The sequence below is a fragment of the Lycium ferocissimum genome, chromosome 11 (assembly GCF_029784015.1).
Source record: "Lycium ferocissimum isolate CSIRO_LF1 chromosome 11, AGI_CSIRO_Lferr_CH_V1, whole genome shotgun sequence".
NCBI classification, from domain to species: domain Eukaryota; kingdom Viridiplantae; phylum Streptophyta; class Magnoliopsida; order Solanales; family Solanaceae; genus Lycium; species Lycium ferocissimum.
In genome coordinates, this window is record NC_081352.1 from 10,775,777 (window position 1) to 10,799,872 (window position 24,096).

The 24,096-nt window shown below is 33.4% G+C and overlaps 2 protein-coding genes across 4 annotated transcripts; both read right to left on the reverse strand.

Annotated features, from left to right (window-relative positions):
* Positions 1-8,062: 8,062 nt before the first annotated feature.
* On the reverse strand, positions 8,063-11,593 carry LOC132037985 (uncharacterized). Of its 3 annotated transcripts, none has more exons than XM_059428699.1 (4): positions 11,224-11,593; positions 10,513-10,622; positions 10,176-10,256; positions 8,063-10,102 (listed from the first exon to the last, which is right to left on the reverse strand). In XM_059428699.1, the coding sequence occupies exons 1-4, from the start codon at positions 11,257-11,259 to the stop codon at positions 10,030-10,032; spliced, it is 300 nt and encodes a 99-aa protein (XP_059284682.1). In that variant the 5' UTR covers positions 11,260-11,593; the 3' UTR covers positions 8,063-10,029. The 3 variants fall into 3 exon arrangements, with proteins under 3 accessions (XP_059284682.1, XP_059284680.1, XP_059284679.1); XM_059428697.1 differs by having other exon boundaries at positions 10,176-10,283; XM_059428696.1 differs by having other exon boundaries at positions 10,176-10,283; positions 10,513-11,593.
* Positions 11,594-18,800: 7,207 nt separating this feature from the next.
* On the reverse strand, positions 18,801-20,767 carry LOC132036302 (gibberellin-regulated protein 14-like). The gene is made up of 3 exons (XM_059426611.1): positions 20,647-20,767; positions 19,954-20,086; positions 18,801-19,276 (listed from the first exon to the last, which is right to left on the reverse strand). Exons 1-3 carry the CDS (start codon positions 20,701-20,703, stop codon positions 19,089-19,091), a joined length of 378 nt encoding a protein of 125 aa, XP_059282594.1. The 5' UTR covers positions 20,704-20,767; the 3' UTR covers positions 18,801-19,088.
* Positions 20,768-24,096: the final 3,329 nt, after the last annotated feature.

Below are 24,096 nucleotides of genomic sequence, written 5' to 3' on the forward strand. Positions count from 1 at the left end.
CCAATTCTAAGCTAGCACTTTATTTGCGTAAATCGGGGCAAAAAGATCTCCCCTGTTTATATGCCTAGCCCAAAATTACAATCCAGCAACCAATCAACAACAACAATAATACCAACATCAACAATACTATTTATTCGTACCAACATATTCCATAAACGTCCCACTCGACGTTTTTCAACATACAACAACAATATGCACTTTCTTCCATCCCAATCAGGGAGTATAATCTCATCAATACGCCAACCATGTTAAATAAAATTTTTATATGCGTAAATCAGTCCATCCACACGGCCACAACACATTCAAAACAGCCCATAAACACAACAACTACAATACAACACTCTATGACCTTTTCTCCATGACTAGTTTCATTTTTAAGGCTTGCTAGACCTTCAAATAAACTCAACATAAAAGATGGGATAAATGACATACCTTATACTTGAAAGAAACTCAGCCACATCAACCTTTTCCAACACCAAGCTTAAGTAGAAGCAAGAACAATCACCTTTCACGGACTAATTTGGCGTAATCTTGTCAAATTCTTGATTTATCGGACCATAATATTTGGGAGATGTTTTGAGAGGCTTCTAGGACTCTTTGGAATGTTAATATGCTGAAAAAAATGGGCTGATGGGGTATTTATAGCCCCCCTAGGTCGGTTCCACCGACTTATTCACGTGGGGCCCGCGGAACCTTTTGGCAGCTTGGGGTCTTGCTCTTAAAATGGCCATAACTCTTGATTCCGACATCGTGTGAGGGCCCACGGCATATGGTTGGAAAGATCTTTCAATTATCTACAACTTTTATTCTTGGTGTTTTCCCGAATTCCAAACTTATAATGTCGTTCTTGCCCCTCCAAGTCAGATCATCCGAAAACGTTTCTTTAAATCGTCCTTTTGGAGGGCTTATGTCCATATTTGGCTTATGGGTCCTTCTTAGGACTTGCTCAACTTTCCATGTACTACTTGGATCACTTATAATATATCCTTTACAAAATCCCGACATGTGGTCCCCATCTTAACTCATGGTTTTGAGGGCTATCATCGAGTGATCATGTTAACTGATTTACTCCATACACTCTCCAAATGTCATATATATGTTCTTATGCTCAGATAACATAATCTTCATCCATAATCCTTGTGTAACTCTGCTCTCCCCTGAGCTCATACTAAGCCGTCCACAGTCTTGATAACGCGAAATTTTCCAAGGTGTAATAGGTTTAAAATACCAAGATGGTTCCACAATGACAGATCATCTGAATATTTTTCAGGGGATCATGAACCAATTATCTTCTATGGGCATTAATTTTGATGAAGAAATTCAAGGCTTGTTTCTACTTGGTTCCCTACCAGATTCTTGGAAAATTATTAGAACTTCATTATCAAATTCTGCTCCGGATGGTGTGATCTCTATGGATCTTGCCAAAAGCAATCTTTTAAATAAAGAGATGAGAAGAAAATCTCAAGGTTCCTCCTCATCAGATGTCTTGGTGACTGATACTAGGGGGAGAGACAAGAATCGTGGTTCTCAAAATAGAGAACATAATAGAAACTAATCCAAAAGCAGACTTAAAGATATTGAGTGCTATCATTGCGGGAAAAAAGGGCACACAAAGAAGTTCTGCCGGATTTTGAAAAAGGAGAATAGAGATAAGGAGGAAAAGAAAGAAGATGGCAATCGTGTGGCCACCGTCACTACAGAAGATTTTATTCTTGTCCTTGATGTGGATGCGATAAATATTGCTTGTGATGAGTCAAGTTTGGGTTGTGGACGGTGGTGCCGCATCTCATGTGACATCAAGGAAGGAATTTTTCTCATCCTATACTCCGGGTGACTTTGGAACTTTGAGTATGGGTAATGAGACTGTATCTAGGGTGGATGGTGTTGGAATGATTTGTCTGGAAACTAGTATTGGAACTAAACTAGTTTTAAACAGTGTAAAGCATGCACTCAATGTTCGTTTGCACTTGATCTCTGTTGGTGTCTTAGATGATGAGGGATATGTCAGTACCAATGGTGCTGGAAAGTGGAAGCTTACTAAAGGTTCCATGATTGTGGCTCGTGGCGAAAAGCGTTGTGGTCTATACTGGACTACGGTCTCTACCTGTGTTGATATGGTGAATGTAGTTGAGAGCAATAGCTCTTCAACATTATGGCATAAGAGTCTTAGCCACATTAGCGAGAAAGGACTAAATGTTCTGGCCAAAAAGAAATTATTGTCAAATTTCGAAAGTGCTAAATTAGAAAAGTGTGAGCACTACTTGGTACGGAAAACAAAATAGAGTTTCTTTCAAGTCTCATCCTCCTTCAAGAAAGACAGAGTTGCTTGAGTTGGTGCATTCAGATTTATGTGGTCCAATGAAGATAAGGACTTTGGGTGGTGCACTTTACTTTGCTACTTTTATTGATGATTGCTCAAGGAAACTTTGGGTCTACGTCTTGAAGACTAAAGACCAAGTGTTGGGTGTCTTTAAGCAGGTTCAGGCTTCAGTTGAAAGAGAAATTGGAAAGAAGCTGAAGTGTATTTGTACTGATAACGGTGGTGAATATTGTGGACCGTTTGACGAATACTGCAAGCAACAGGGTATCAGACACCAGAAGACTCCTCCTAAGACTCCTCAGCTTAATGGTTTAGTAGAGAGAATGAATAGGACCTTGATGGAAAGAGTCAGATGTTTGCTTTCTGAAGCAAAGTTGCCAAATTCCTTTTGGGGTGAGGCTTTGTTGACCGCCGCACATGTTATTAATCTATCCTCTGCGGTTTCTTTGCAAAGTGATGTTCCAAACAGAGTTTGGTATGGCAAGGATGTTTCCTATGACCACTTGAAAGTGTTTGGTTGCAAAGCTTTTGTACACGTGCCTAAAGATGAGAGGTCAAAATTAACTGCCAAGACAAGGCAGTGCATCTTCATTGGTTATGGCCTTGATGAGTTTGGTTACAGGCTATATGATCCAATTGAGAAGAAGGTCGTGAGAAGCCGTGATGTTATCTTCATGGAGGATCAAACCATTGAAGATATTAACAAAGCGGAGAAGATAAAATCTTCAAGTTCTGAAGGTTTAGTTAATCTTGATCAAGTCCCCCATACAAATGTTAATGACATTGGTGGGCTCAATGATGATGGTGATGCCCAGAATCATGTTCCAAATCAGCATGTTGATGATGATAACAATGCTGCTATTGATGAGGTAGATGCTCCTACCCATGAAGTCGTGGATGAGTCAGATATTCCACTTAGAAGGTCTACTAGACAGCATGTTCCTTTTTCCCGTTATTCACCTAATGAGTATGTATTACTCACTGATGGGCGAGAACCTGAATGTTATGAGGAGGCCATGGAAGATGAGCACAAGGATCAATGGATTGAAGCCATACAAGATGAGATGAAATCTCTGCATGAGAATCATACTTATGAGTTGGTGAAATTGCCTAAGGGCATGAGAGCTTTGAAGAACAAGTGGGTGTTCAAAGTTAAAGTCAAGAACACAACTTGAAGCCCGGATACAAAGCTAGATTGGTTGTTAAGGGATTTGGTCAAAGGAAAGGTATTGACTTTGACGAAATATTTTCTCTGTCGTGAAAATGTCCTCCATTCGGGCGAGTTCTTGGTTTGTTGCTAGTCTTGATTTGGAGATTGAGCGGATAGATGGGAAGACTGCTTTCCTTCACGATGACTTAGAAGAGGAGATTTATATGGAACAACCTGAGGGCTTCAAGGTAAAGAAAATCTTGTATGCAAACTTAAGAAGAGTCTATATGGATTGAATCAAGCTCCCAGACAGTGGTACAAAAAGTTTGAATCTGTTATGGGGGAGCAAGGCTACAAGAAGACTTCTTCAGATCACTATGTGTTTGTACAAAGATTGTCTCATGATGACTTTATCATCCTTCTGCTATATGTGGATGATATGTTGATTGTAGGTAGGAATGCTTCCAAGATTGATGAGTTGAAGAAACAGTTTAGTGAGTCTTTTGCAATGAAAGACTTGGGTCATGCTAAGCAGATTTTGGGCATGAGAATTACTTGTTTGAGAGACGAAAGGAAACTTTACTTGTCACAAGAAAAGTACATAGAACGTGTACTAGAGCGCTTCAATACGAAGAGTGCTAAGTGGGTTAGCACACCTCTTCCTGATCATCTGAAATTGAGCAAGAAGATGTGTCCTACAACAACGGAGGAAAAAGAGATAATGGCCAAGATTCCTTATTCCTTTGCCGTCGGAAGTTTGATGTATGCAATGGTATGCACTAGACCAGATATTGCTCATGCAGTCGATATTGTTAGTAGGTTTCTCGAAAATCCAGGGAAAAAGTATTGGGAAGCCGTGAAGTGGATACTCAGGTATCTAAGAGGAAGATCAGATGAATGCTTGTGTTTTGGAGGATCAAATCCAATCTTGAAGGGCTATACAGATTCTGATATAGCAGGTGACCTTGATAATAAAAAAATCCTCTCTGGGTATTTATTTACTTTTCGGGGGGGGGGGGGGTATATCATGAAATCGAAGTTGCGAAGTGTGTTCTTGTCTACAACTGAAGCGGAGTATATTGCAGCTACTGAAGCTAGCAAAGAGATGATATGGCTCAAGAGATTTCTTCAAAAACTTGGATTGCAGCAAATGGAGTATGTTGTCTATTGTGACAGTCAGAGTGCAATAGACCTGAGTAAGAATTCCATGTACCATGCGAGAACAAAACACATCGATGTCAGACATCATTGGATTCGTGAGCAATTGGAGAGCGAATTGTTCCAAGTCAAGAAGATTCACACGAATGAAAATCCTGCAGATATGCTGACCAAGGTGGTATCGAGAGACAAGTTCGAACTGTGCAAAGAACTTGTCGGCATGCACTCAAACTAGAAGCCAGTGTACCCTCCTTCAAGTGAATGGGACTGGAGGGGGAGATTTGTGGGGTCCAGTCCCCTATCCCATATTTTAAGGAAGGAAGATTTTCTTCCTTTGACAAAATATACATGAAATCACATTGGCAGCTATTTTTTAAATGGGATAATCGGCTATTGAATGTGTTCACAGTGAACACCTTGACTTGCTACATTCAAGTAATGTCACTGATGACATCAATATTGCATCCTTATAAATAGGGAAGCTTTCTATCATTTGTAACACACCAGAAAAGAGAGAAAAAATTATAGAGAGCAAGGTATTCCATAGACTGTAAGAAAATAGTCTGTGAAGAAAATTAGAGTGTGAGGGATATTGTAGTGAGGTGGGAAAAAGAAAAGAGTGTTTGCTATTTCTTTTTCAGTGTGTAGTGGTCTTTAGAGTATTTATACTCGTAACTACATAGTGTAAAATTCCTTACTATAGTGATATCAAATTTTTCACTCTTGCCGTGGTTTTTTCCTTATTCAGAAGGGTTTCCACGTAAAATCTTGGTGTCATTATTGCTGCAATTTTATTCTTGCTGATTTAGCTATAACTTAGTGTTCCGCGTTTATCACTAATACCAGAAATATTATTTTTGCGGGTCTATTTTATTCCCAACAGAAAGATGTCTCACTAAATGTACAGTCCAGATGCATTCACAGAGTCATATTTCAATCTTTGTCAGATTATTCAGTTTCTCTGGAAATTTGCTTGTGAAATTATTAGAACTGAGAATGTTACAACAACCCAAATCCAAAGAAACTATCTTATACTTGATTCTCTTACGTAGATTTAATCAATCAGCACTCATAATAGAAGGAATATATTGGTAAATAATTATTTGAGTTTCTAAGATTTAAGGAGAAACTACTTGTAGCTCTAAGTATAATGCAAATGTTGTAATAGGCCATCGAACTCTTGAAAGAACTTTCCTAACACGGATCTTCACCCAATTGTAAATGCATGAAATTCAGAAATCAACACAAATACTCCAAAAGACATTAAGAGCAATTAAATAGTGATCAATTTTGATGAAATACAAATAAATTGTGTATTCATATCTTTACCAGGGCAAGGAACCTTGGATCTTCTTTGCACTTTTTATCTTCCCGAACAGTGGGATCAATGTTAGAACCTTCAAAATTCACAACCTGTGGAAAAAATTCTAAAAGAAAAAGTCAAGGAAAAGATCTTACCCAGCAAATGAACCATGCGACAGAGAATTCATAAATAAACTTTGTTCTATTTTATATACTCCATGTAACGAATGTTGGAGATGCAATGAAATGGACCTTATCTTAAAGTTATTATGGCACATACTGGTCATCTTCCATAGTTTGTATACAAACAAATAACTTATTATTACAATGCAACAATGTTCTACCGCCTCTATGAAATCATAGCACTTGCTTATTCAAGATCTGGCCATCAATCTACTGCAACCTCCTGCATTTGGACATGGGGACATGGGGTTATGTTTTTGAAACTCGAATAATCTAATGCAGTACAATATTATGAGTTTTCTTATAACAACTATATTAAGTGGCAAAAAACAAAACAAAAGAACAGAAAAGAGCTTAGAGACACTGAAGACAACATAAGGAGCTGGATAATCATTGACAAAGGATAGTTATAATTTACACATATGAAGCAAAATTTTAGATTAACACATGTCGTGCTCTACATGGACCAGCTAATTAGTTTGCGAAACTAAATAAGCCATTTCCTCAAGTACACAGTTGAAGCATGTTCAGGTTGAGGATGGTGGCGTGTGTATGTACAATATTGGACAACATTTGACCTTTAGCTGTATGTTAATTGATGTTACATCGTCTTAAAGTCACAAACCTATCGCACATAACTTTATAAATTCTACTTGACTTTTATATCATATTTTATTTCCCTTCAAATACCAGAGTTTCAATTGAATGGATTCCACTTACTATTTCTATAGTTAATAAAGCTCAATAAGTTTCTAAATATCACTCAAAGAAAATAAAACTCTACCCACAATTCACATTGTTTGAAAATTGGACAGAATGATGAATGAACAATGAAATCAACTTACTGTACCTCCGAAATACAACAACACCAAGGGGAAACTTGAACCAAAGCACGATAATTTGTTACTGGTTTAGTACCTTGTCTCTCGCTCCGCTCCTATTAACTACCACATTAAGTCATTAATCCACTTGCCAAAAGTAGGAAATATTTCTGTGCAAGTCTTTGGCCTTTCTTGGACAGAGGAATAAATTTGGTAGACAGATGAATCGTTGGAGTACAGAAGTTATGCATATTATTTCTTTACGGGAAAGTAGGCGCTGGTGATTTCTTGTAAAGATTATTATTAATGATTTACACGCAGACTCCTTCAATGAGAAATTAATTCACAAGGAATATTAACAAAATTGGTTAAATGGAGGATTGAGACTCTCTTTCCAAGCTTCAACAAAATGCATTTGCGATTACTCTAATTAACAAAGTATTTATGGTTTAATCTAATGATTCAATAGCCATTTTCAATTATCCGAATCACAAACCCAACGTTCTAATGCTCAATTCCAAAGCCAAGCTCAAGCCTTTAGCCATTACATCACTTCGGGTGTCAAGAAATTGAGCACAATGTTGCAAAGAAATAGTCCATATATATCAGGATCCCGATTTCAACAAAGAATGAAAATAGCTACCAAGAAAAAGAAGAAAAACAACTTACTGTAACTCACAAATACAGCACCACCGAAGACCAATTCGAACCAAAGCAGAGAAATTTAAGAGGATGGTCTGAATTGAGGAGAAGTAACGATGCCAGAAGCGGAGAAGGTGAAGTGAGGGTAAATAAGATCTGATGTTCTGGGTAGCTTCTAGAATATATGTAAGGAAGAGAGGAGTATAAATTAGTAATGGCTTTAAAATTAAAGGCGTATATATTAGTAATGGATGCAAAATTACAATTCTGCCCCTGTTCGTCCTCCCAACTCCCATTTCTATATACTATACTATACTAGTAGTAGAGGTAGCATGGGCCTATGCCCAACAGTAAGGATTTTACATGAAATACAAAAGGATAAGATGGGTGAAACTTGCAGGAACGTGTTCGATGAATTTATAAAATCAAGAGGAATGAAGGAGCAACCATTAGTAAGAACTGGGAGAAACAATTAACACATCGTGATTGAAGTACCAATAGCACAACAATTCCAAATTCTTGTTTGGAGAATTCATTCTTACAACAACCTCTTCTAACAAAGCACGACATAAAAAATGTTAGTACGGAATGCAAAAATATTATAGTGAGTTAGAAGTATAGCATCAGTCTCCAACTTTAGAAGGAAAAACTACGAAGTTAAAAGTAGTGCAGCCATCTCCATAGGGTACATGCAACTGAGCCATCTTCCTACGAATCCATAAGTCGAATGATAAACTCAATGTTCAATGGTAGTATGGCACAATGCTACTACAGGGAGTCTATCAGCAAATGCGAAGAAGTTGAAGTGTCTTGGATTTGTTGAAACAAACGCAATGTAAGAGTACATATAACTTCATAAATTGAATAGAATGAGGTGAACATAAAGTGTTTTCAACCAAAAACATCAAAACATCTTTCAGGGATCCTAAATTAATTATTTCTATCTCGTTAAGAAAGCAAGCCGAACCCTTGCCCATCTTTCTGAAAGGCAAGGTTGTGCTGAGCCGGAAACCTGCAGTAAATATGGACTATGATGTCTTATACTTGAAGATACCATGATTCTGCTAAACTTGGAGATGTATGTTAGTCCCTCCAATCGAGGCAGATCACTTCGATTGCGTGTGCCCGATGGGTAAATTATAAAATTCAAGAATATATCAATTGCATTTAGTTCTGAGACTTGGTAAGGTAAGAAAATTTTACTTCTACATAAGAAGTGAGAGGTAATTAATCATTTACCAATTACAACACATACTGCTACAAGAACAATTTAGCATTAAATTAGAATATTAGTATATATGTTGGTTGGGAAAAGTTTACTTAGAAAGATCTAACTTCCATGAGGATAATGTTCTAATTAAACATATTAAAAAACAACACTTTACATTAGCTGAATCACAGCCAATACAACCAATTGAGATGTTATAGTACCTTCTACTTTATAACTTACTAATATCTCTTTTCCGAGATCCTTTCATTTCCAACTTCTTTTAGCGATTGGTGTTTACTTGCTCTATGAAGGTGCTCCAAAACTTCTTCCTATGTTGTGATTTTTAGAATGGAAAAAGTTGACTACTCAGCTGATGACTATAGCTCCCGGTAAAAGAATCATACCATGATGAATAGTGCTTGAGCTAATTTTTGTTTCTTATGCATTGATCATAAAGGGAAAAAATAAAAGAGCACTCCTAAAAATTAAAAAAAAAATGAAAATAGCCACCATTGAATTGGACACATTGAAGAAGAGAGGATGAAGAGAAGTCAGAAAAAAGAAGAACAACAACTTACTGTAACTCAGAAATAATCTGAATTGAGGAGCAGATCCGAGCTAGAAGCAGAGAAAGAGAAGCAGAGAAAGAGAAGTGAGGGAGAATAGATCTCTTGACCGGGTAGATTCTAGAATCTGAAGGAAGAAGAACCGCATGGGGCAGATTCTAGATCTGAAGAAGAAGAAGAACCGTATTTTATGGGGTATAATATACAGAAGGTCTTCAGTCCCAAATTTGCCCCAAACAAATGAAACACGAAAATTACAAAAACTGCCCCTTGTTCGTCCATGTTCGTACCCCAACTGCCGTTTCTAATATATACTAGCAAGTATAGCACGGGCCCAACATGGTTAATTTGATTTCCAGTTTAGTTAAAGTCTTTCAAAAAATTGTGATTGTCATTGTATTGTACATAACATGTACATAAGGTATAAAACAAAGAGGAATTCAAATACTAAATATATCTTCTAACGTTCCTTATCAAAGAAAAAATATATATCTTCTAACGTTAATGCAAGCAAGTCCCATCATTTCAAACCATATTCCATTTGAAATCTCAAATACACGTGGTGGAAGTCTTCAAACAACAAACTGACATATCCACAACCACAAATACACATGAACTTGAAAAAAAAAAAAAAACTGATCCCAGATAAGGTTCTATTTAGTTTTCCTTGAATGGCTTCATAAGATGCTCCCATATAAGGTACTGTTTAGTCTTCCTTGGAATTTGAAAATCATTCCCATGGTTTGGACACTGTCAATAGAACAAGGAATCCATTAGGAAATATAGAAGGCAATTTGGGTAGGAGAGTAGTAGAAACACCTACATGTTTTTGATAAATTCTGAAAATCTTTCAACATCTACAAGTTCGTGCACCAAATGGTCATTTCCCTCCATTCCCACACTTCTTCCCATTGTTTCAGTGTCAAATAAACTGGACATACACATTGGTCAATGACATCCAACTAAACTATGAAGCAAAATGAATTATATATGTACCTTGTAAAAATGAAGTTATACAACACATAGTTTTTAAGTTTCAGAGACAAATAAATCAGGCGTACGCATTGGCAAAATGACATCCAACTAATTAACTATGAAAAAAATGGATGTTATATATACCATGTAAAAACAAAGTGTTATTTAGATGATTAGTTAACTACCTGCATATGCATGAGTAAGTTGGCACCCCGTGAAAGAACCTATTGTTCTTGATGTGTTGACGCATCTTATCAACTTCCATTTCAGGAGTATCAGCCTCTGCATCAAACTCCTGTTTTTGTATTCCAATGTGATTGTTTAAGGTTAGCATTCATGGCCCTTTTCCTTTTTCTATCTTTATTTCACATCTCCCTCAGCTCTCTCCTTTTTTGCTTGTGTTAATTAAGGTCGTATGGAAATTTTTTGCAAAAAATAAATAAACAGTTTTTATTTTGTAGGCAAGGAAGCAATGAGAACTGATGAACTGAAGATGCCAAAGGATTGTAAATATATAGTTTAAACTACGTTCATGCTTGAGAGGCCTTTCCATGACTTTGGATTAGCCGAGCAAAGAATTATTTCCTGGAAAGCAACTTATCTTGTAACCATCTTTGAATATAACTATACCCCTCGATGAATTCTGCCTTGATAATCAATTTTTAAAAAAAAAAAAATTTCACACATCAATGCAGCAAGTGGAAACTAAGTTGAAACTATTAGAAAATACTTCAAGTTCTTAATCATGTGCTTGTCCAGCACCACAGTGTAAAGCAGCTGAAGCATAATCCATCTTGTTATTGCCATCTTGAGTTCTTAAACTAAGAGTCAAGGTACAATTAAAACTATCCTATGCATCTCCAATACACCAATTAATAAAAGGAAAGGTAACATACCTGTTTTATACAATCCAAGTTGTTGTCATACCCCATACTCAAGAGTCATAACATTCTAAAGAACCATGATCTCCATAGTAGTATTTATCACAATCATCAAACAGCTTTCACGCTAGCAATAGGTTAATGCAACAAGCTGATGAATACAACAAAGTAATATCAACTTGCGCTTTTGCTATAGGCATGATAACAATATATCAGTAGTCCTGAAAAAATTTATGGAAGTTTGGAAGATTTTGAACCATAATAAAATAATTTAATTTTGTGACACCGATTGTGGCTTAGGATATCAATCTAGAGAATTTCCTGATACTAATTTTGCAAGCCTTGATACAACGTAAATTCATTACAGAGTTTTAACTATTATCACCTGATGAGGTTAAGTAGTCTTAAATTATTTTTTCATTTTTTCAACTACTTGATGTCTAATTGCTAAAAGTTCTGCTAAATCTACACATATTGCTATCAAAGATTTCATCTTGAATAATAATATATTTCAACTTTTATTTAAGATGCTTGTAAATTAATTCATAAACATGATGGAGAGAAAAAATGCACGTAAAAATTCTTAGGATCAAAATAGCAATACTAAGTTGCTGAAAAACTATAAGTTAACGAACATAATGACCATGAACCCCAAGCGATGGAGTGCTCTAGGATTCTCTGGTCTCATCACACAAATCATTCAACTGAAAGACTTTAAACCTTCTCTTTTCCTTCTCAAGCCTGAACCAAACAATGAAAAAAATTATTACAAATCACAAAAAATATATGCAAAGTAATAGCACATGTGCATGTAAGAATTCAGCTAATGCAATATTTATATGTTAGCTTAACATGCACTTATGAAATCTGTAAGCAGATGCCCTGCAGATATTAAGTTTCCAGCCACCTTATAGAAAAACTGATAAGGTCACAATCTGTTTGTTTCATGTTTATACTTTAAGGGGAAAACATGCAGAATAAGTGAAAAAGTAAGTTACAAACTTTTATTAAAGACTGTTATCCATGATCTATGTTCCATTGTTTGACAATCATCCTCATCCTCATAAAATGGCCGAAATCAGTTCAAACAATAGCTACCCTTGTCTCATCCAAGTTGTTTTACTTTCACTGTAAATGCCGGAAATCTCTTTACTCGTGCAGTTCAGGTAAACCAATTTCAATTGCTGATTTTCAACCGTAAAGAGCGTGAAAGAAACATCAACACATTTTAAGTAAACATCAAGATCACATCAAGCTCTTATTGTACACTTTGTCACAGTAATTATGCATCAGTCTTGATGTCTATGTTGCTCATCCTCCTTTTGTCCTCTCCTTCTGTAACCATGCTTAACAATGTACTACTTTCATTAATTATTATTTCGGTAAAACTTGATCCTCTATTAGTTTAGCATATTTCCTAAAGCACAACAAATATTGTATACGAGTCCTTAGGATGACACATTGTAGCTATGTAGTTTCACTTAGCTAATTCTATGGATTACTATTTAGGAGACAATAGTAAGAAAATTGAATTGAAGTTCACTTAATATTAAAGTCACGTAACAAATCAGCAGCTACACTACCTCTTTCTAGTAGTACACTGCAGGTAGTTAATAAGGCAGAAGTTACAAGAAGGAATTAAAAAGTTACCAGAAGAGTAATATTTCTAAAAGTTCTAATTAGAAGTGGCATGAGAAAGAGCAAGTGCATTAACCAATTTAAGATCTACTGACTTTATTCATTGGCGGTACGGGGAAGGAATTGTATTTATCCATCATTCACCAAAATAAGTATTTAAGATGGACGAAAGGCTAGTCTCCAATACCAAGTTTTCAAACATATACAACATAATGACATCTAAAAAACGACATGATTGACAGTTTATTGTTTTGGCTGTTGAGAACCTATATTGCAGATTCTTAGATTTCTTTTTTGGTTTTGGCACATATACTATGAATTCTTAGAGATGCATTCAGCTTTTGAAATCTCACATGTGACATTATAAGCCGTAAAAGAAAACCTTCTTGAAGTAGCATAGTCAAAATTAAAATTTTATCTATATGCAATTTTATTTAAGGATTACGGATTAATATCATTTTAAAGAACTGCATATAATCTCACAGCTCGAGAGCAGGGGAATGAAGTTTCTTGCAGCTTCAATTCTAAAGTAAACCATAAGAAAATTATTTATTTCTTGTGTTAATTTGAAGTTGCTAAGCGATTAGTTTGTCAAAACTTCACTTTGCATGAAATAATTAATCAAGTAAAGTAGAGAATGAAAATAAAAATAAAAATAAGTAAGATGTTGTCAGTAACTGCACCGCATTCCACAATCAGAAACCCAAAGAAGCCTGACGGATAGTCCTGATTAAACAAAGTGGAAGTAAATGAAGGAACTCTATGCGGGTTGGCCAAAATCCAATTTCTTGTTTCAAAGATTTCTGAGTTCCAAATCCAACTTGGTAATTCTTTATTTTGGAAAAACGACCACCACAAAAAATCAGAGGCAAAGGTTAAGAAATGGAGATCAAACAGAGGGAAAAATCAAGCAAAACAACGAAGTCGTCAAGCTACAAGATTCAGAAGGGCAAAATTGATAGTAGAACAAACCTGAAAATTGTATAGATTGTAACACCTGTGAAGAGAATTGGGAAGAAACTGAAAATACCAATTGCAAATTTTCAGTCTCACATCTTCATTTTGATATTGTTTCCGGTCAAAAGATGTTTCAATGAAACACACGTAATTGAGAGAGGAGGAGGAGGAGGAGAAGCGAGGAAGAAGGCGGCGAAGGAAATTAGATAAATTGGTAAAGGAAATTCAGTGAGAGAGGAGAAATGTTTGAAAATTTTCATAATACTATACACGTGGCTAGAAAGCGTGATTTCAGGAACACCCTTCCGTACAACTAATACTACCCTCTGTACAACTGTTAGATGTTGTGTTCGTACTACTTCCGCGTTTATATACAATAGAAAAAAATATATATATACATACATATATATATATATATATATATATATATATAAGTATAAGTATATAAGTAGAGATAATACTAGCAATTTAGCCAATCTTTAAGGTTTGTATTTTAAAAATAAATTTTAAAAATATTCGAATTGTTATTATATATAGCAAAATATACAATATGTATTTTATGTACCATCACTTTAGCTATAATTAAAAAATAGAGTTTAAAAATTAAAAGCATATGATGGAATTAAGTCTTTGAGATAGAAACAGTCGGACCTTTTTCTCATTATCATGACAATGAAAGTTGTTCATCAATGTGAAAAAGAAAACTAGTAAGAATATGAGGGAAAATTAATATTTTGATTCTATTTTTTTAAAAAAAAAATTCTTTAATAAATTATTATGTATACCGACAAGTTAATATCCATCTCAATTAACTAACTATTCAGATCCAAACATAAAAACCATTATTGTATATATTGAATTTTTTAAAAGAAAAACTAATAAAATATCTTATTAAATTACTTAAAAAATATATTATAATTTTTTATATTAACAATTATAGATAAAAAGAATTGTTACAAAGAAATCAAAATTAGAAAGATATATGTTATATCGTAAATCACCAAATTTTAATTCCGAAATGAAAATATAAAGTAATACATTTTATAAATGTAAAGAAACAATAATCATAGAATATAAAGGAGCGTAAAATAAGTAAAGTATTGACAAAGAAGGAAAACGGGGATAAAAGTCATTCACTCTTTACTTTTACTTGTCCACGTTAACATATCAAGAGAAAGAAATTTTTCTTCTTAAGAAATTTTTCTTCTTTTTATTTTACCCCTCACATTAATTACTCATTTTCAAATCATTTTCTAAGACTATTGAGACTATACACCAATAAATATGGATATTATGATAAAATATATATACTTCATTTATTAATTCTTAGAGAACGTGAAAAGTCAAAAGTGGACAAGTAAAAGTGCACGGAGGGAATAAATATGTGTAGGAGAATTAAAATTGAAGTGTATACGTGCATACAATGATAAGAGAATAAATACTCGGTGTATAAAAGGGAATAAATACTCGATGATTATGACATATGTCCAAGTAGGATTAAAAGTAGTTGGTTAAAGTGTTCATATATATATACTTTTGATACAAAATTTGCATTCTTATTATTCGTCCTCTTGAACGTATGGACAAAGAAGGAAAACGGGGATAAAAGTTACTCCCTCCGTTCACTTTTACTTGTCCACGTTGACATATTAAGAGAATTTTTTTTTGGTTCTTATTATTAATTATACCCTTCACATTAATTACTCATTTTCAAATCATTTTCTAAGGCTATTGAGACTTACACCAATAAATATGAATATTATGGTAAAATATATATTCCCTCCGTCCCATATTACTTGTCACTTTTCCTTTTACACGCCCCTTAAATAATTATAAATAAAAGATATATTTTATTATCTTACCTCTATCTATCTTCAATAAATACATTTTAGTCAAAATTGACTATTTTCAAGAACATTTATTACTAAGCGTAAGATGAGAAAGATTTAATCAATTTTATCTTTGGTTTGTAAATGAACAACTAATTTGGACATATATTTTTAGTAATGTGGCTAAGTAATATGGGACAGAGAGGGTAAGATGAGAAAAATTTAATTAATTTTATCTTGATTTTGTAAATGAACAAGTAATTTGGACATATATTTTTAGTAATGTGACCAAGTAACATGGGATAGAGGGAGTACTTCATTTATTAATTCTTAAAGAACGTGAAAAGTCAAAAGTGAACAAGTAAAAGTGTACGGAGGAAATAAATATGTGTCGGAGAATTAAAATGGGAAGTGCATACGTGTATACATGACAAGAGAATAAATATTCAGTATTCTGACATATGTCCGTGTGGGATAAAAAAGTAGTATAGTAACGTGACGAAATAATATGGGACGGAGGGAGTACTTCATTTATTAATTCTTAAAGAACTTGAAAAGTCAAAAGTGAACAAATAAAAGTGCACAGAGGAAATAAATGTATCGGAGAATTAAAATTGAAGTGCATACGTATATACATAAAAATAGAATAAATATTCAATAATATGACATATGTCCATATGGAATTAAAAAAAAAAAAGCAATTGGTTAAATTGTATACTTTACGTGCCAAATGAAGGAAATTTGTGAGTGTGAAAACTGGAAATTGTGTGTGTAGAAGTGCTTTGGTGAAACACATGTACAGTACACGTGTTTGTTCAAAAGCCACAAAAATTCAATGACCAATGAATTTTGGCCAAGTTTATGGTATAATTAATACTGCTCCCAGTACAATTATAAAGTGCAGCGTTCGTACCCTCTTCTCCCTTATATATAATAGAAATATACTCGCAAATTATGCGCATGCGATGCGAGCGTATGATTAATTTAGTTCTTTCATTTTAGTTAGTTTTATGGTTTGTATATTTTGCAAAGGATACAGAGATTATAGCTTAGTCTCTATATTTTGTTTTTTTCTCTTATTTCCCAGTTAATTTCTCGATTGTTGTTAAAATTTGTCTTATTTTGGTGATGTCGCCTCTTTTTATATTTAGTAAGTTGATAATTCAAATATCACTACGTGTCAAGTTTATAATCACAAGATCCAAAGGATATTTTATTATATTATACGCATTTTAATTTAGAACCACAGATTCAAAACTCTATCTTTATTTCTTAAACTCTTATACAAACTTAGACACTTAAATTGAGAAAGAGAGTATATATATGCCAAATGAAGGAAATGAAAGGACAATTGAGACACTGCGTTAGATCTAATTAACAAAGAAATTTGTAGAATAAAACTCTAATTTAAACAGGAAAAATTAAAAGAAAATCTGAGTACCAACTATATGAACCAACGTTCAGAAATATTAGATCGAGCGAGTGAAGAACGGAGAAGTAGAATAAAGGTTGAGAGACCACCGGAATAGTGAAAAAGAAAGGCATTACTTACTTTAGTTAGTCTTTATGGTTTGTATATTTTGCAAAACGCGTGATTATCCTTCGAGTCTCATATTTTGTTTTCTTTTCCTCTTATTTTCCCCTTATTTTCTCAATTGTTGTTAAAATTTGTCTTATTTTGGTTATGTCCGCCTCTTTTTATATTTAGTAAGTTAATGATTGAAATATCCTATATCAAGTTTATAATCACAAGATTCAAAGCATATTTTATTATGTTATACACATTTTTAATTTAGAACCACAAGATTCAAAAAGTCTATCTTTATTTTTAAACTCGGTTAATACAATCAAACTTAGACTCTTAAATTAAGATAGAGGGACTATATGTCAAATGAAGGAAATAAAAGGACAATTAAGACACAGCGGACAGTGAGACTTAAAAAATATAAACACACAAGGTAGAATTAATGTTAAACTTACAAAATGTACATGTTACTCACTTGCTTAGAGTACAATTTCATGTGCTTTCTATAATAGAGTAATAAAATGAAGTGTAGAAGTAAAGAAATATGATAACGCAAAAGTGGAATATACATGTACAGAGAATAGGGGGAAAACCAAAACCCCTCGATAAAGCAATTATGTTTAGTTTGACTTGACACGAGTTTAAGAAATAAAAAGGAAGAATTTTGAAATGTGTGGTCGAAAACAATGCGCCCAAATATTTGTGTGTTTGTAAATCATATCATAAAGTTAAATTGTTTTTAAATATAGAAAGGTCCCAATCTTTTTGGGACAGACTAAAAAGGAAAGGAAGACGATCTTTTTGGGACGGAGGGAGTAGTAGAATTTGCTAAATGAAGTGGACCCACAACTGGAAAAAAAGGAAAGAAACCAAACACAATTGAAATAAGCCCAAATTTAGTGTACAACTCAGACAGCTTTTTGTTCAATTTGTTGTTGCTGTGTTCGTCCCTCTTGGACACTTATATATATTAGAAAAGAAAAATATTCAGCAAGACCGTGAAAAGTCAAAAGTGAACAAATAAAAGTGCACGGAGGAAATAAATGTGTCTGAAAATTAAAATTAAAGTGCATACGTGTATACATGAGAAGAGAATAAATATTCAGTACTATGACATATGTCCACGTGGGATAAAAAAGTAGTTGGTTAAAGTGTACAATTTATATAGCTTTTAATACAAGCATTCATAGCATATAAAATTTATAAAACTTTTAGTACAAGCATTCACAACTGTGTTAGTCCCTCCTGGACACTTTTATAGAATAGAAATTTGTGAGATCAAAAGTCATCGGGACAAACACAATCTGAGCACCCATAACTCCAAAATGGCCAATGCAAGTGCCAATAATGGAATTTGCACAAATTTAGAGATTTAGTGATTCCACTCATCCATTGGGCACCTTAAAATTTAAAAGAATCTCATAAATTGTACTATAACTAACAGAGCGTGGAGTTGAAACTTCAGAATTTAATCACATGAGTGATCTTAAGCAAATGAAACAAGACTCCTTACACCTTTCGTATAAAATATTTATATGCATGTCCATAATAGTAAAGCGTAAATACATCAAACACAACGTGACATGGTATCCGGTATGATGAAGATCGGATGCAGGATAAATTTCTAATAAGGACACAAATACTGCAAGATTAACATGAGAATCGTTCTGTTCCATTACTTAAAAAAACGCGTAGACACACACACAAAAAATAAAAAATTATAAGATACTCTGAATGATATTTGGGCTTAACCTCAAACAGTTCAAGAAAACATTGTATCTACGGTCAAAGATAGACAGGTTTTCTGGATCTGTTTGGACATTTAATTACCAAAATAATTTCAGCATTGGTACTAGTCAACTACTACAAATCACAGATGCAAAGTCATGCAACAGTTCCTTGTATAAACCATCTGGTTTCCTTTTAGCTTTTCATGGGCACTTGAGCCTGCCTCCGTGAGTGGTCATATTAGCGTAGCATGTGCCACATTTCACTCTGTTGCCATAATATTGGCCTGGTGGAACACATTTGCATCTTAAACAACAAGTAGTGCACGCTCTTAGGCATATCTTCTTCTTGTAATGCAATTTGCATCTCACCTCGCATAGGGGCGAACACTCTGCACATATCCAAATATACAGAAAACTTGTTACCTAAGGGCATTCTCATATAGTAAAAATATTAATTTAAGATTATATGAAGGGTTTAAGTTACATATATTGATATACGTTTTAACCTATGATAGCAGAGTAGTTACCATGTTTATCAGGTTACCAGTAATGCTTATTGTAGAGATTTATAGGTGACCTCGTTGTAACTTCTATGAAGTCTTTTTCATGGCTACAGCCAGTAAAAATCACTGTTTTAGACGAAAGAAGAGTCTGACTCTACGCTTTTCCTGTCTCTATTTGATAGAGATATTTGGTCTCATGCTGGATAGTGAGATTTACCATAAAGACCAATAAGTTTGATTTGGAATCTCTCTATCAACTTTTCTACTTAAATGGTAATCTTGCTCAATAAAGTCGGTTTGGTAGGGTAAAATTGTATATCATAGGAACCTACAAGCATCTTTTGATCATACGGTTCAAAAAAATCGTTTCCGTGTATATATAGATTCCAGTCTTCTTTCTTCTTTTTAATTTCATTTTTCATACTATTAAAGTAGTGTGACTATTTACTATATATTGCCCCATTTTCAATGCATAAGGCTGTCAATAGTTTTCTATTCTAAATATAAAGAAAGCCAAATTTGTCTAAATATAAGAAAGCAGGGGATAAATTTAAGTGTTATACCTGCAGTGGTCTTTGGTGGTGAAATAGGGGGGCTAGGCACTGGAGGTGTTGGAGAGGATCCATTGACTGTTGGTGGGGGGTTTGATATCTCACCATGAGGGAAAGCACCAGGAGCAGTGTTGCTACCCCCCTTCTGCCAAAAAAAAAAAAATTTCAATGAATTAGTAGTTCATAAATATAAGCAGTTTACACTTGATAAAAGTTGTTTAGCATAAGAATGCTACAAGTAAATGCTCATTATGCTTAGCATGTATAATGAAAATGTATGATAAGACTCCTCCAGTTCATACACTATGTACTGATTAACTTAAGATCTAAGCATAGTAAACTAGGTAAGTATGTGTTGTGCATACTTTGTGTGCTAATTAACTTAAGATCTAGGTGGCGGAGGCATGAATTTTATCTTGAGAGGGTTGAAATATAAAAAAGTAAAACATACGAAGAAATGCTAAGGGATTCGACACCTACTATATATACATAAAAAATAATTTTAACCTCAAAAACGGTATTTTTTTTTACGCCGAGGGATCTTGATGAACCACCTCGGCTCTATGTGGCTCCGCCACTGGATCTAATCATACTAAACTAGGTAAGTATGTGTTGTGCATACTCTGTGTTCTAATTAACTTAAGATCTAACCATACTAAACTAGGTAAGTATCTTCAGAAAGGAATAAGTGTTGAAAAGACATACAATGGAAGCAATGAGAAGGAAAAAGGCAAAGAGAAGTGGAATAGACTTGAAAGCCATTGCTGGAGAACAAGAACAGGAGTAGCTGAAAGGGAGCTGAACGAACAAAGCTAGATGATGAAAGATTCATGACAAAAAGAATAGGTATATATAGAGTTAGTGACCTGTAATTGGCTATCATATTCACTCAACTTTATTTTGTCTTTCAAAAATCAATCAATTTTGTCTAGTTAGCTTCAACAGTCATTTTAGCAAGAAATATAATTTTTTATATCTAAATAAATCTAAATATTGGTTTTAGTTTCTTAAATATTTTTTCCTAAAAATTTACAGTTGGCACGTCATGAAATAGTTATCGGAAATTGTATTTCCTAGCTAAAATGCTTTTTTCGAAAGCTAACTAAAGAAAGTTTGAATGAAAATAAAACAAAGAATACTAGGTGGCTACTAATTACCATAAGTTGAGTGACCATCTAGACCACTAACTTGTATATACAGGACGCAAAGCTAGCTAGTGACAGATCCAACTATGAATCATTTGTGTCTTAAAAAATCAAATGAAAAAAGACTTTAAAACCCCTCTTGTAGTAGAAGCAAGTGTATGCACATTGTATGTTTTAACTTGTTTTTCTTACCGGGTAATTAATGAAGGAGGTAAAAAATACGAAAAAAATATATGAGGGGTGATAGGATCCCCACATAGTTTAGATGTGTAATTGGCAATATCACTATAATTTAGATGAGTTTCTATGTCTTATCCCTTTCATATGTGTTGGTGCACCACACATGAAAGCAAGTATATATAGATACTAGTGTCATTTGGCCTGTGCAGAACCCGGGCCCAAACCGATGTTAAAAATTAAATTTGTAAATATTTTTTTTTTAAAATTATGCTCTTGCTTCTCTGTTTTTGTAACATCAGTTTGATACTTTTAAAAATATTGTTATATGATGAAATCAATAAAGTTAACTTATAAATAAATTTAAAAGTCTTCGTATAATTATAAGATACTTTTGTAGACGTTCTTTCAAATTAAACCACACAATTCTTTTACTGAAAAGTCAATGAAATTAAATTGTTCTTACTTTAAGCTTTATTTTTCATTTTCTTAATTTAATGAACCATTTTATGAAATCGACATTGTAATACCTTTTTCATGTCGAACTTAACTATTCTGTCCTAAATTGTATAATATATTAATATATGATATTTCACAAAATATTTTACTATTAAAAAAGTAGAATATATACTTTTTACAATTAACTACAGTTTTTTTCAAACATTTTCAGAATATATATAAAAATAATATTTATAGTTCTTCTTTTAATATAGTAATTTATTAGATAAATTATTGTTGAAAGTGTGTGCATGTAAAATTTGATTAGTTAACTACCATAATTTGGAACATTTTCGATTGAGACGGAGGGACTATAATTTACAGTTTTTATCCTTTTTAAAGTATTCAATAATGATATAAGTTATTTGGGTTTATTTTCTTAATTTAAAACTTAATCCTACTTGAGTGAAATCTTTGTTAATTACTTATATTTGCCAGGATGTATAACACAAAATTACATGAGAAATAAAAAAAATATGTTTAATCTAATGGATAAAATTTAAAATAGCGAATGATGAATGGTAAAAAAATATCAATAAAAAATAAATAATATTATCAATAAATAATATTATAAGAATAATATTTTAACTCAATAATTAAGCCTGTTTTATGATAGAATTTGAATGACATAATAAATTATTAGATGTGTATAATAAATTCTTAAGGAAAAATATAGTTTAAAAGTAAATTTAATATAGTAATATTTCCACATAAAAGACTCAATATGCACGAGTGTGCTTAGTGGGGGCCACAACTTTTCCCATGACATTATCACTTTTAGTGTCTTTAAAATTCTTAAAATTTACAAAAATGTGTGAGGATTTGCCAAGTAATTAAAACTTATATTAGGGGTAAATAGAGATAAAAAAAATTATGTGAGGATTATAAAATTTGAGATCCTCTCTTATATATAGCAGTAATATACTACTCCCTCCTTTAATTTTTACTTGTCCGGTATACTAAAAGTAGATGTCCAGTTTTAATTGTTTAATTTAAAAAATTAAGAGATAATTTACCATTTCATATATATTTTATCCTTATTATTAGTTATTATGTTGGAAATTTCAAGCAATTGTTTGTGGTTGTACAACTTTTAAAGTATGTTTGATTGATTTCAATTATTTAGATAATTTATAATAACTAGAGGTAATATAGTAAAATTATCATTTTATTTATAATTCTTTAAGAATGTCTCAAATCAAATATGAACAAGTAAAAATTGAAGGAGAGAGTGTATCTTAAAACTCACGTTTAAAGTCTAGATCTATCCCTGAAATCTATGTATTAATGCATGGATACATTGGTGGTCCAGTTAGGTGCCAGCTTTGATTGATCAAGCATCTTATGGGCCAGACATTGATGAATTGGTAGACACGCTAAAACTAAGTTATTGCTGGAATACACATCCCCATAAGGCCATAACATAAGGCTGATAAACTAATATATCTAATTCACATCAGAGTGTGCGCTTAAGTTTTTTATTTACCTCTGCACGAGCTTTGTCGTTTCACACTAGATACGTTTTCTGCCTTCCAAAGCACTTGCATTTTTTTTTTTTTTTGAGTTAATGATAAAAAATACACCTGAAATTTTGAATTATCACTTTTTTGCGAGTTTTACGTCTCAAATATCAGTTGTTAAGCTGAGTAGCCAACTATGTTTTCATTCCTACCTGAACTTTCATCATCTACTCAACTAGGTGTAAATACATGTAATAGTTTAGGGAAAATACATAAAAATCCCCAACGTATACTCGAATTATGACGCACCCAACCTTTGCAGGCGACTTATTACCCCCTGGCCTTATTTTTTCTGTATTTTTGTACTTTTTTCGGCTGACATGGCACACTTAAAATTTGATGCCCAGTTGCACAGTGGAGAGTGTTGTACACTCTCCGCCACATTGGCGTCACATCAGTATCACGTCAGTGACACTTTTCCTTTCTTTTTTTCATTTGATTTTTCTTTTATTAATTATATTTACATTAATTAACCTCTAATTAACCATTAAACCCTCTATTAATTTTGTCTTCTTCATCACTAAACTCTTCTTCTTCTTCTTCATTTCAAGAAATCCATCAACCCATTTTCTTCCTCCATTAACACACACACATTCAACCCATTTTCTTCCTCTATTAACACACACACACATTCAACCCATTTTCTTCAAAATTAACAACACACATTCAACCCATTTTCTTTCTCCATTAACACACACACATTCAATTTCTTTCATCAATCATAAATATCTTTTCGAGAAATCAACCAACCCATATTCTTCCTCCATTAACACACACACATTCAACTCATTTTTTTCGAAACAAACAATGAAGAA